Genomic DNA, 13594 nt, shown 5'->3' with positions numbered 1-13594 from the left:
TATGCTTTGGCTGTGCTTTGTGAGAGGGTGTGGGTGGTCTGCTGGTCATTGCGCTGTATGCGTGGTTGTGTTGCTGTAGTCTCTGTGAATCCGGAGGTTTTGGAGGTATGTGTCTGCCCAATGCTGCATCTTTCAGTGACCTGGCAAAGTCATTTATGCTGGTGCAGGTGAGGAGGTGTAATGTTGGTGTGGTGGGCCAGGCGCACATTTAGGTATTTAAGCACATCCTCTGGATATATTGGAGTTGACTCTTTTTATGGTGTCCGGGTGAAAGTCTTTTCTTGGTAGGAGGGTATATATTAAAAATTTTGCCTTTGGGAATGTCTCTTCAGCTTTTCTCTGGGTGAATCAAGTTACATTATTTATAATGTTCCCTGTTCTTGGGCATCAGATCTTGGCAGATTGTTTGTCCTGTGAAAAGATTTTCTTCTTTTGGGAATTTCCTATTGGAGTCATTGAGGATTTAGATTTGGTGTCTATTCAGGACACATCTGAGTGTTTTTTCCTCCTGCATTTGTGTTTTGGTGTGTGGAAGTACAAAAGTATTTGCCTTCAAATGTACTTAAGTATCCAAGAACTATGATTTATTATGGCTATAATGTTCCTATTATCATTTTTTCTCACAAGCCTCTTTGCTTAATCAACTCAGTTAATGGGAAAAGACTCTGTTACTCCCAGCACACCGATATATTAATGAGTTAAACACTGATTTATATCTATTACAATTATTATAAACCCAAAACCTACATTAAAAAAAAACCATGCATATAAAGCCACACTCAAGTTTATGTCAGGAGTTTCTTCTGTCATTTGTTCCTCTCAAAATGTTTTGCTTCCTGTTGAACTGATGTTGAACTGTATGTTGGTGATCAGTAGATACACCAAGCGTCAATCAAAACAAGTTAAAAACATAGTGCACGCTCGACCCTGATTGGTTGCAATAGCACCAGCACTAGCATTGCAAGCCTCCCGCTTTCCGCTAGCTAGCATTCCGCGCACGACAAAAATCATCTCTGAGACATACAGGCATTTTTCGTAATGATCTTTTATTTATTTAGAATAATAATAAATGAAAATGATTTTCGGCTAAAAGGGATTATCAAATGTTCCGTGTAGAAAGCCTGCGATATCATGCTCTATATTCTTTCTCATTTATTGATCATGACACACTCGTGGGCTGATAAGGAATAAGCGCGATATTTCCGTTTTTATAGGAAGAGTTTGTCATGACAGGAGTTGCAGTATGGTTTTCCCCCCTGCTCCTTGAACACCCCCTGAGAAAGCTGACGCAGACAGAATGCGCACACGAAGTGCTCGGGGTGAAAGCGGCGTCCCATGGCGGACATGCAGCGGCCCGTGATGGGGGTGTTACACGTGGCGCACAGCGTCCCTGTCCTCGTGTGGTAGTGCTGAGAACACAGGGGACGACCGTCCAGCTCCAGGAAACAGCCATCTGTGAATGGCTTTAGGCAGTCCTGAGAGAGAGAGAGAGAGAGAGAGAGAGAGAGAGAGAGAGAGAGAGAGAGAGAGAGAGAGAGAGAGAGAGAGAGAGAGAGAGAGAGAGAGATAGAGAGCATTATGCATTCTCAAGCAATATGATGACAGAGAAAGAGTGATGTCAGAAAAAAGAAAGAGAAAGAAAGGAAGTACAAAACCTTGATCATGGCTATGAAACCAGGGTCAACCCAAAGTTGTACAGCATACTTCCACAATTATTCATGCTCAACCCGGTCAAAAGCCTTTTACTGGTCTAGGAAAATAAGACCAGTCTTTAAGCCCAATAGCCTGAGACTTCCAAAATGTCAAGAATTAGGCATATGTTGTCAAATATCACCCTTCCAGGCACACAGTACGTCTGGTCATGGTGAATGATCTGCTCCATCACCTTCCTCAGTCTCGAGGCTAATGCTTTTGACAGCAGCTTGCAGTCAGTGCACAGTAGGTAGGATCAGGTCTCCCTCTTTTGGCAGCAGGGTCAGGACGGCTTTCCTCTCCTTCTGCCCTATTATTGCAGAGAATGCCCTGAAAAACTCGACAGAGAGACCGTCTATAGCTGGCGCCTGCCCTTTTTTCATGCCCTGGAGACCCTCCTGAAGCTCAGCCAAGGTCAGCTCCCCGTCCAACTCTCTGGCCACTGACTCTGAGAGCTTTGGCAGGTCACTGAGGAAGCTCTCCTCCACCTCCTGTGCCCCTGACCACTCACTACTATACAGCTTCGAGTAGAAGCTGACTATCTGCTTGCGAATTTCAGTACGCTTTGAAACGAGATCCCCTGATTCTGTTAGCACAGCATGCACGAATCCTTTCTGTCTATTCTTTTGTTCTAAACTGAAGAAGATCCTCCATCCATCTCAGTGATGCTTTTAAAGCATGAGCGAACCAGTGCACCCTGTACTGCAGTGTCCAACAGGTAGTTAATTTTTGCTTTTTAATTTTTGAGGGCTTTAATATGCCCTTGATTTTCTGTGGCCTCCAAATGCTGGAGTTCCACTATTTATATCTGCAGAGCTTCCAGAGATCTGGCAATGTCTCTTGTGTCATTGAGAGCGTACTGTTGACAGAATTCTTTTATTTGTGCTTTCGTTACATCCCACCACTGCTGTAGGGAGTTAAAACGTGCCTTCTCCAGTCTAAAACAATTTAAAAAAAAAAGACTCTCTTAAATTAGCATCTTTTAAAAGTGCAGTGTGAAAATGCCAGTAGGCACTCTTAGGTTTTATATTCTTTTTACTGATGGTGCACTGAACCATGCAGTGATCAGAGATGCCTACTGGACCCACGTGTGCTGTCTCTGGTTCTTGTTTCTCCATATGTCCATATGAGATCGTGGGCCTCTACCAACTCCCACAGTCGCTTACGGAAAGCTACGTGAGGTTCTGCATGGTTCCTGTCGATATATTTTCAATCAGCAGCATTACTGACATCACTGTGGGTTTCATGCAGCATAACCACATCAATGTAGGAGGAGGATAAAGAAGAGAATACAGGAAGGGAGGAAGAGAAGAGAGGGCAAATGAAGATAAAAATATGGACAGTAAGAGGGTGAGGGACAGAGAGAAAAATAAACAAAAGAGAGAGAGGACATGAACAAGCAGGAATATTAAGACAGGTACAGAGGGAAAGCAAGAAAAAGACAACGATCATGAGAGCAACACCAAGTCAAAGTGCAACTCAAAATAGTGTGTGTGTGTGTGTGTGTGTGTGTGTGTGTGTGTGTGTGTGTGTGTGTGTGTGTGTGTGTGTGTGTGTGTCTGTGTCTGTGTCTGTGTGTGTGTCTGTGTGTGTGTGTCTCACACTGCAGACGAAGCAATCGGGGTGCCAGGTGCCGTTCGCTGCTGAGAGGTAGTTCTCTCTGACCGACTCCCCGCAGCCTGAACACTTTGGAGCAAACAGCATGTAAAAATCTTTAGGGCAGTATGGCTTCCCTTCAGACTCCATAAAACCTACACACACACACAAGGGCATAACATTAATAAATACACAAGACCAGGGAGCAACACACACACACACGTCCTCGTCCTTACCCTCGGTTCCGAACCGCTCTCCACAGTGACTGCAGAAGAAATGTTCTGGGTGCCAGGTGCGGTCCATCGCCGTCAGGATGTTCTTTTATAAAACACACACGCTTTAACTATTTACTTAAAATGTAAATGATGATAAGTAAGTTTATTTAACAAATCTGAACACACACCTGGTGTAATGTGTTAATAAGGGGGTGTACAGTGTAATGTACACTGTGTTTGTGTGTGTTTGTGTGTGTGTGTGTGTGTGTGTGTGTGTGTGTGTGTGTGTGTGTGTGTGTGTGTGTGTGTGTGTTACCTGTAAAATGGGGCCCTGACAGTATGCACAACGTGGGGAGTACATGTTCTCATAATCCACCTTGCAGTATGGGATCCCCTCCCTCTCGAAGAACCCTTTACCACCAAGTTCCTCTTTACAAACCACACACACAAAGTGCTCAGGGTGCCACACCTTCCCCAGAGCCGTGATGATCTACATACACATACACACACACACACACACACACACACACACACACACACACACACACACACACACACACACACACACACACACACACGTGGCTCCAGTAAAAATCAAGTGCTAACACTTACAGAAAACAACATGCACAGTGCCCACACATCTGCCCCAATGCCTACACCTAGCAAATCTGACCAGCCTGCCCTCAGAGCTGTGCATAAATACCCTGCAACTCCTACCACATCTGCCCCACCTCTTCTAACTGTTACAACTATCCCACCTGTCATACCTATTACATCTGCCACACACCTATCTTACCTGTCACACCTACCTCATCTGACACCACATCCCACCTGCCAGACCTATCAAATCTGTCACACACTTATACCACCTGCCACACCTATCAAATCTGCCACACACTTATACCACCTGCCACACCTATCCCTCCTGCCACACTTATTACTTCAGCCACACACCTATCCTACCTGCCACACCGATTCCATCTGTTACCCCATCCATCCTGCCACACCGATCCTATCTGTTACACCTGCCATCCCAATACCACCTGCCACACCTATTTCATCTGCTACACACCTTTCCTGCCTGACACACACCTATCCTACCTGCCACACCTATTCCACCTGCCACACCCATGACAACTGCCACACACTTGTCTCTCCTGCCACACCTATCACATCTGCCACACATCTGTCTCACCTGCCACACCTATCCCACCTGCCACACACCTGTCCCACCTGCCACACACCTGTCCCACCTGCCACACCTACCACACCTATCCTACCTGCACTCTTATTGCACCTGCCATAGTAATCTTTTATGCCACACATCTCCCACCTTCTACACCTGTCCTGCCTGTCATACCAGTCCCATCTGCTACACACCTATAGTACATCCACAACTGTCCCATCTGCCACACTCATTCTACCTGCCAAAGCTGTCCCATATGCCACACCTGCCTAATTTGCTAAATCTGTCCTGCCTGCCACACATTGTCCCATATGCCACAGCTGCCCCATCTGCTACACCTGTCACACCTGCCACACCTATCATAACTGCAACACTTATCTGCCAAACATATTCCATATTCCATGCCTGCAAAAACCTGCCCCACCTGCCTCTAAGAGCTACACATATCCCACTTTCCACACCTGTCCCATTTGCTGACACTGTCCTATCTTCCACACCTGCTTAATTGTCCCACCCGCCTCAGAGCCATACCTACAATACTTACCACACCTAACCAAGGGACAAAATTATCCCACTGACCACACTGACTTACAGTTCTTTCTTTCTTTCTTTCTTTCTTTCTTTCTTTCTTTCTTTCTTTCTTTCTTTCTTTCTTTCTTTCTTTCTTTCTTTCTTTCTTTCTTTCTTTCTTTCTTTTCTTTTGTTCTTTCTTTTTATAGAGCTTTCTTTACGTTTCCTATTTACTGTACTTCCTTTTTTTAGCACAACATAGTGTCTGTCTGTTTGTCTCACTGACCTTCCCAGCGATACACTTCCCACAGGAAGCACAGTGTCCCTTGGCTGCAGTCTGCACTCCCATCTTCTCCATATCTGAGCTCAGCGTTCCTAGCAGGTTGTCAATGGTGTCGATGTTCTTGGACAGGTTCTTTGATGCGTTCCCCTCTGCTGGATCTTTCTCCACATTGGTTCCTGCGGTTTCTTTCTTATCTTCCAGCTTTGTGTCTTTTTCAGCCATCTGTTCTGATACCTTGAAAGCAGATAAATTTTTTTAATAATGCAATATAATGCATAACAAACTTTTGAAAGCAATTAAATGTGATGCTTCAAGCACAATAATAGTGAGCCTGTGCTGCCCTCTGCTGATGAGTGCTAAGACTCACCTCCAGGTTCAGCCCCAGCAGCTCGTTCATAATGGAGTCCAGCTCTCGAGTGGCCGTCCCTGGACTCATCACCTCAGCCGAGACTGGAGCAGGCAGCTGACTGAGGATGGAGAGAACTTATTAGAGAGATGATTTTAACCATCGTTTACAAAACCTGGTCACCTGGTTACGTAGGTGTCTGCGTAATGAATAACAGGATTTATAGCAAAGCAAATCAACAGGTTTATATTAATAAATATTAACCTTATTACTGAGTAATTATTGGAACTTTTACAGATGTTCTACAGTTATGTAATTTGCAAATCTCATTAAACCATATTTTATCCGTTATTTTAGGGTTTAAAAAAATAAATAAATAAATAAAAGGTCATTTTGAATTTGATGGCTGCAACACATCTCAAAAAAGTTGGGAAGGGGCAAGAAAAGTCTGGAAAAAGTCAGATTCGAGAGGCAGAGTCTCCCAGAAGTAAAGATGGGTGGAGCTTAACTAATACGTGAAAGATTGTGTCTACAAATTGTGAAAGAATTTAAGAATATTGGTTTTAACATAAAATTGCAAAACAGTTCAATATCTCATTGTTTACAGCACACAGTTTCATTAAAAGTTTTAAAGAATCTTTAAAAAATCTCTGAACACAAGAGACAAGGGACAATATTGGATGTTCAAGGCGGCACTGCTTTTAAAACAGTCATGATTCTTTTTTGCATGACTTCGTAGTAAAAGTGTCTGGGTGCTGAACTGGCCTTTCTGCAGTCTAGAACTTTCACCATTTGAAATCATAAAAATAAAACAAAAAATACAACAAAGGACACCCAGAACTGTAGTGATTGCAGATAGAATCCAGTATCAGACATATATAGGGCAACATTTCTATTCCAAATCATCAGCAACTGGTCTCCTCAGTTCTCAGATGTATACGGACAGAAGACGTGATGTTAACAGTAGTAAACATGGGGCCCTTAAAATGGTATGTATTCTCAGTTTAAAGGTCTGAAATGTTTTTTTTTGTTGTTGTTGCATGGATTTATAAGAATTGCAGATCATTACATTCTGTTTTTATTCACATTACATTTTGTGTTCCAACTTTTTTGGATTTGGCTTTGGATAAAAAGTATAGCGTTTATAGTATCATCCACACACAATTCAATTTACTGACTTGCACCTTCTATTAAGAAGGAATGAAAACTAATTTGGGGGCTGAGAGAACAATATGGTAAAAGTATAAACTATACAGACAAAGGTTTGTGGACACCTGACCATATGATTGGATTGTGTTTGGGTTTTTTTACATCCCATTCCACATTTCGTCCACATTCACTGTTCTAATAACCGCAACTCTTCTGGGAAGATGTTCCACTAGTTTCTAAACTGTGCTTGTGGAGCTTTTTGCATATAGTTACTGCTGTTATAGTTCAGTTACACTGACTCTGCTTCATCCTCACCAGCCTGTCATTTATGCTTCCTATAATAGCACATTATGGAGTATTTCATTCCAAAATAGAAGTCTTACCTGTAGACATCTTTCTCAGAGCTTTGTCCCGATGTCACGGCATTCCCTGAGGACTGTATCACAGTGCTTAAAATGAGAATTATGCTCTGCTACAGCACTCAAAGGTACTAATGTTTATAATAATATTTTGAAAACATTATAATAACGTTTCAAATGTATGCAAATTTATTCTGAATTTGTAATGTCGGGTGTTTGGGTGTATGTTCGTGTATATGTGAGCTCACCTGTGCAGGCAGGTTCAGGGTGAGCTTTTTATCCGAGTCATTCTTCATGGAGTTTGCAGCCAACTCCTCCAACAGCATATCTTTATACATACATCAATACATAGAACATCATGTATTTATTCATTTATTCATTTATTCATATGCATGAAGATTTAAGAATGATAGACATTTTCTGTCCAGAAAACAGAAGGCTGTGAAGGTCAAAAAGTCACAACTCACCACACATACACAAACACACACACACACACACACACACACACACACACACACACACACACACACACACACACACAGTTTTAACCTAATTATTAAACAGTAATAAAAATGAAAATAAAATGAAACTCAAAACAGACTCAAATTAATTTTTCTTTTATATTTATTAAAGAATCACTTATATGTTAAAGCCGTTTCTTATAACTGTTAAAAAGCCTGTGAAAAATGTGGAAACTCCTAGTAGTTTATGGTTTTTTTTAGACACATGTATGATCCTTTTGTTGCTGTACAAAAGACTAGGAAAATTTCAAAAACACACAGAATTGGACAGTGAATGACTGGAAGAAAGTTTTGTAAGACGTTGAACAGGTGAGAAGAAGATGTGATCTGACTGCCTCACCCTCACAGTCAAACATGGAGGTGGAAGCTTAATGGTTTGGGGTTGATTTGGAGCAGGGATGTTTGGAGACTTATTCTGGAAAATGAAAGGAATCCTGAACCAACATGGCTCCCATTTCATATATATATATATATATATATATATATAATTTCAACATTATACAACTTAATCTGGACTGCAGCTTATTTAAACCGACTTCACCATATGACAAGACGATGAAGTGTTATTCAAAAGTAAACAGTCGTCTGGAGTGATATCTATAATGGAATGTCCTGCCTGGTCACCGCACTTAAATCATAGTGAACTGCTCTGGAATAATCTGGATCACAAGAAAGAAATCAACTTGGTGATTAACTAGTGAAGAACACCATTAGTTTTACAAGAGGCATAGCAAAGTATTTAAGCTGAAAGTTTGAAGAAACTAAGTATCCCGATGGCGAGAGTGTGTAAAGCTTCTTCCTAAAGTTCTACATGCGAAGGAAGGATTTTCAATGAAAATAAAGTGAACATTTATATTTTTGTTTGGTCAAAGTCAAAGTTGTGGCATAGAAAACAAAAAATCCATGCGTGTCTCGCTCACAAACAGAAACTCCGTCTATAAATCTTACATAAACTTCTCATCATAGCTCATAACCTTTAATACAGTTTGGATAGTTCAGATCTTCTGCAATACCTAGAAGTCCTAAAGAAATGGGCTGTTACAATAGAAACCGTAATAAACAAAATGTATGATTGTACCAGCAAAAAACTGCACACACGCTCTGCAGTACACATCCGGTTGTGCTGATTGCACCTTCTCCATTACTAGAGGAAGTGAATCAGTTGGTTTACGCTGCTACCACAGAAACATGTGAAACTAACTCAATCAAACGAACAAAACCCAGTTTTGCTGAACGCGATGAAGCTGCAAGAAATGCACACTGCACTCGCTCACTTCCTCGTTCAGTGGGACGAAAAAAGAGAAGTCAGAAAATGAAAATAGGGATGTTTCACTGATGTGATAAAAAAAAAATTTCACTGTTTTTCTCACTCTGTCAAAAGTCGAATAGCAACATCATTCACAGCAGGAAAAATGGGCGAGTGTAAAGATCTGAGCAACTTTGATTAGGGTCAAATTGTTATGTCTAGACGACTGGGTCTGTGATTACAGTATACGATTTTATGATTATGATTTTAGCGTACATGAGATTAATGAGAATACGACCAAGATAGGGAAAAAATGTAACCCTTTGAACCTTTTATTGATGAGATTATACAATACAATTTTGAAAATGGATGAACAACCTGGAAATTAACAATCACAAGTACAGTACATTAAAAGTGTGAAATACAGAAGAAATTCAGCCTTGTGTATTTTTAATCATTGTAATCCAAAGTGCAGTTTATATCAGGAAATTCTTTCGTGCATGGTGATATCACAGCATACACAAAAACAATAAAGGTCATTAAAAAAAGCAATTTAATTAAATAACGAATGAAATCCAATTAAATAGGATTAAATACAAAGAAATTCAATTCTAAAAATAAAGAATCAAAAATAATATTGAAAACTAAAAATGTATTTAATTAAATTGAAATCGGTGAATTAAGCACAAATTAATTCACAAATGTTAAATAATAAAATGATTCATTAAAAAAATCGAAATAAATATTGTAGCTAAATAAAATAATTGCATGAAATAAAATCAAAGGTCAATTTATCGTCTCAAATCTGATCCAGACAATTTCTGCCATGTTAAACCGATTAATGTTGTTGATAAGACTAATTGCTTGAGACACAAAATGCGCTTCCTCAAATTTACGTGCGATTTCAAAATGCCTCCTGTTCACCTGGCATCAGATCTCGTATCCGTTTATTCCCTTGCAGAATTTCAATAAACAATAAATGAATTTGCCACAACACGGTTTTCCGCACAGCTTCCGGGTTTGTATAAAACAGCCGTGACACGCATAATCAGGGGAATTGGATTTTTGACGATCCCTTCTTCTGGGGCCATAAATCCCTCTACCAGTGCACAGAAAACCTGTAAATGTCTGGCGACTCATTCCAGGTCACTGAATTTCAGCAACCCGTTCTCACTAGTCCTCACTGAGGACCTTCATCCACAAGCTTCTGCTTCTCTGAGGATGGAGGAGTGGGATTCAGATGCTACTTAGAAATGCACAACCACCAAAAAGCTCAGCTTCCCGCACCCGTTTTTTCCTCACGCCTTTCAGCGGCAGTATGTCACACACTGTTGCTTGATTAAGAGCAACATTTTGTAAATAAAGTAAATAAAGTGATCTGTCTAATCCAAGATTTTGGCATTTCTTTCGACTCCGTTAACAAATGGAAGACTGGAAAAGTATTTGCACTGTAATTTGTGTCTGATTGATATTTATATACTGTTACTATTTGAATGTACTTGTGTGATTATTGTGTGAGAGCTGCAGATGTGTTTAAAGCTGTTGCCCCCCTCTGTGAGCTTCAGTTTCAGAAAAGAAAAATGTGCTACTGGTATGAAAAAACCATCGAGACCTCAGCTCATTTGCACATCTTACGTTTTGGTTAAAGGTCAAGTGTTGGGTTTGTTTATATTAATGTTAGAAACGTTAGAAAAGCGAATTGGGACGTGATTCATGCAGTGCTTCATGATTCTTATATGTACATTATATGTACCAAAGTATTCAGACACATGACCTTTCCAGCCATGTGTAGTTCTTTCCCATAGTGTTATGGCAATTTTTGGAGGCAGGCAATTGTATAACAGGCCTCTGGATGTGGGAGCAGGAAAATTTTCCTTCACTTGTCCTAGGAATCCCAAACCTTTTCCAGCATGACCATGCCCCAGTGCAAAAGCCAGGTTCATAAAGATCTTCTGCTTTGAATCCAATTGAAGACCTTTTGGGATGGAGTTTCATGGTTTTATTCTGACTGTAAGTGTATTTATTTTGCCTTCTAATACTAAATCGGTTTAATATGTTGTTGTGCACCGTATCAACTAATAAGCATCACTTTTTACGAGATTTAAAGCCTATTAATTACAAAAAGCATTAATACTCCCATTAGGGGGCACCACAGTAGATCATCTGTCTCCATACCCCCCTGTCCTCTACATCTGCCTCTTTCAAACCAACTACCTGCATGTCTTCCCTCACCACATCCATAAATCTCCTCCTTGGTCTTTCTCTTTTCCTCCTTCCTGGTGGCTCCATCCTCAGCATTCTCCTACCGATATACCCCATGTCCCTCCTCTGCACATGTCCAAACCATCTCAATCTCACCTCCCTCACTTTGTCTCCAAAACGTCCTACATGCTCTGTCCCTCTAATAAACTCATCTCTAATCCTGTCGTCGTCACTCCCAACGAAAACCTCAACATCTTCAGCTCTGCTACCTCCAGCTCCACCTCCTGTCTTTTACTCAAGTCAAGGCGAGTCGTATTCGGAGCGTGGGATGTATTTTCAGGACCTCTGGTCTAAAGGAACATCTTTCCAGAAGAGTGGAGGTTATTAAAACAGAAAATGGAGACTCGCTGTGGAATTTGATGTTAAAAAAAGCACATAACTCTCTAATGGTCAGGTGTCCAAGAACTTTTGTCCATATAGATCTGATTTGAGATCTGACTGCATTATTCAGAGTCCTGAAATGAAATTCCAGCTCTATATAACGATTTAGATTTCTGTTGTGTTAAAACATAAAAAATGGACACGAAAAATAACAATAAAAAGCCGTTAGCGACTTACCGAGCTCCTCCATGACAGCGTGAATGTGATTTAATTTTGTTACATTCAGTGTAAACCACTGAAACTGTAACTTCCTCTTCCTGTCAAATTCTTTCAAGTTTTCAACCCTCACATCTTTACGCAACTTCCTGTTTCCACAGTATATACTGTTGAAATTCATACCTCATTCTCGATTCATATTCCACTGTATTCTCTGTTTTTTTGTTAATTATCTGATCTCCTCCTGGTTCCCCAGTTTGCTTGGGGTTCTTTGGATTTCTATGGGTTCCTTTATTTTAGCTGGGTTCCTCTAGGTTCCTTTGGTTCTCATCAGGTGCTCAGGTTTCCACTTGAGTCTCTAGTTTCCTTCTGATTTTCCTCAGTTTGCTCAGGGTTCTCTGGTTTACTCTGGGTTATTTGTTTTCCTTCAAGTTATTTGGATTGCTCAGGGTTCTCTGGTTTAATCTTGATTTTCTGATTTACCTCAGAGGTTTCAAGTTGCTCAGAGTTTTCTGGTTTCGTCTTAATTCTTTGTTTTCCTCCTCTGGTTTTCCTCCTGGTTCCTCCAGGTTTCTTCAGGGTTCTCTAGTTTTCTTTGTGTACATTTGATTTTCTCCAGGTTCAACTGTTTCCTCCCACATATGCTGTTTGTTAGATATCTCTAAATTGCCCTCAGGATAGAATGTGTGAGAGGGTGAATGGGGTACAGAATGTATTTCTGCCTTACAATTACAGTGTTCTTGGGATACATTAACGACCTGATACACCGATGATCGAAATCAGAAAAAAGTACTTACAAATGAAGATAAATCTATCTATCTATCTATCTATCTATCTATCTATCTATCTATCTGTCTGTCTGTCTGTCTGTCTGTCTGTCTGTCTGTCTGTCTGTCTGTCTGTCTGTCTGTCTGTCTGTCTGCCTGCCTGCCTGCCTGCCTGCCTGTCTGTCTGTCTGTCTGTCTGTCTGTCTGTCTGTCTGTCTGGAAGCCTGTTTATCTATCTATCTATCTATCTATCTATCTATCTATCTATCTATCTATCTATCTATCTATCTATCTATCTATCTATCTATCTATCTATCTATCTATCTATCTATCTATCTATCTATCTATCTATCTATCTATCTATCTATCTGTCTGCCCGTCTGTCTGTCCGTCTGTCTAGATGCCTGTTTGTCTATCTATCTATCTATCTATCTATCTATCTATCTATCTGTCTGTCTGTCTGTCTGTCTGTCTGTCTGTCTGTCTGTCTGTCTGTCTGTCTAGATGACTGTTTGTCTATCTATCTATCTATCTATCTATCTATCTATCTATCTATCTATCTATCTATCTATCTATCTATCTATCTATCTATATATCTATCTATCTGTCTGTCTAGATGACTGTTTGTCTATCTATCTATCTATCTATCTATCTATCTATCTATCTATCTATCTATCTATCTATCTATCTATCTATCTGTCTATCTGTCTGCCCGTCTGTCTGTCTGTCCGTCTGTCTAGATGCCTGTTTGTCTATCTATCTATCTATCTATCTATCTATCTGTCTGTCTGTCTGTCTGTCTGTCTGTCTGTCTAGATGACTGTTTGTCTATCTATCTATCTATCTATCTATCTATCTATCTATCTATCTATCTATCTATCTATCTATCTATCTATCTATCTATCTATCTAGATGACTGTTTGTC

At 40.4% G+C, this 13594-nt stretch overlaps 1 protein-coding gene across 2 annotated transcripts; it reads right to left on the bottom strand.

The window, feature by feature from the left end:
- Window positions 1-1029: 1029 nt before the first annotated feature.
- On the bottom strand, window positions 1030-12796 carry lpxn (leupaxin). Of its 2 annotated transcripts, none has more exons than XM_083555042.1 (9): window positions 12086-12796; window positions 7585-7664; window positions 7361-7413; window positions 5850-5949; window positions 5486-5716; window positions 3820-3993; window positions 3525-3606; window positions 3295-3443; window positions 1030-1475 (listed from the first exon to the last, which is right to left on the bottom strand). In XM_083555042.1, the coding sequence occupies exons 2-9, from the start codon at window positions 7660-7662 to the stop codon at window positions 1209-1211; spliced, it is 1134 nt and encodes a 377-aa protein (XP_083411168.1). In that variant the 5' UTR covers window positions 7663-7664; window positions 12086-12796; the 3' UTR covers window positions 1030-1208. The 2 variants fall into 2 exon arrangements, with proteins under 2 accessions (XP_083411168.1, XP_083411167.1); XM_083555041.1 differs by lacking the exon at window positions 12086-12796 and adding an exon at window positions 11924-12031.
- Between the last annotated feature and the right edge of the window lie 798 nt (window positions 12797-13594).

Source organism: Silurus aristotelis (genome assembly GCF_946808225.1).
Source record: "Silurus aristotelis genome assembly, chromosome: 11".
Taxonomy (NCBI): domain Eukaryota; kingdom Metazoa; phylum Chordata; class Actinopteri; order Siluriformes; family Siluridae; genus Silurus; species Silurus aristotelis.
The sequence above is the reverse complement of the archived record's forward strand: the minus strand, read 5'-3'. Positions and strand labels throughout refer to the sequence as shown.

What these genes read in the sequence shown, in the direction of transcription:
- lpxn (XM_083555041.1), bottom strand. An exon ending in TGCTGGGGCTGAACCTGGAG is followed by an intron (nt 5,717 to 5,849) that starts GTGAGTCTTAGC and finishes TCTGCTTTCAAG; the next exon opens with GTATCAGAACAGATGGCTGA. An exon ending in AGAGCGGTTCGGAACCGAGG is followed by an intron (nt 3,444 to 3,524) that starts GTAAGGACGAGG and finishes GTGTGTGTGTAG; the next exon opens with GTTTTATGGAGTCTGAAGGG.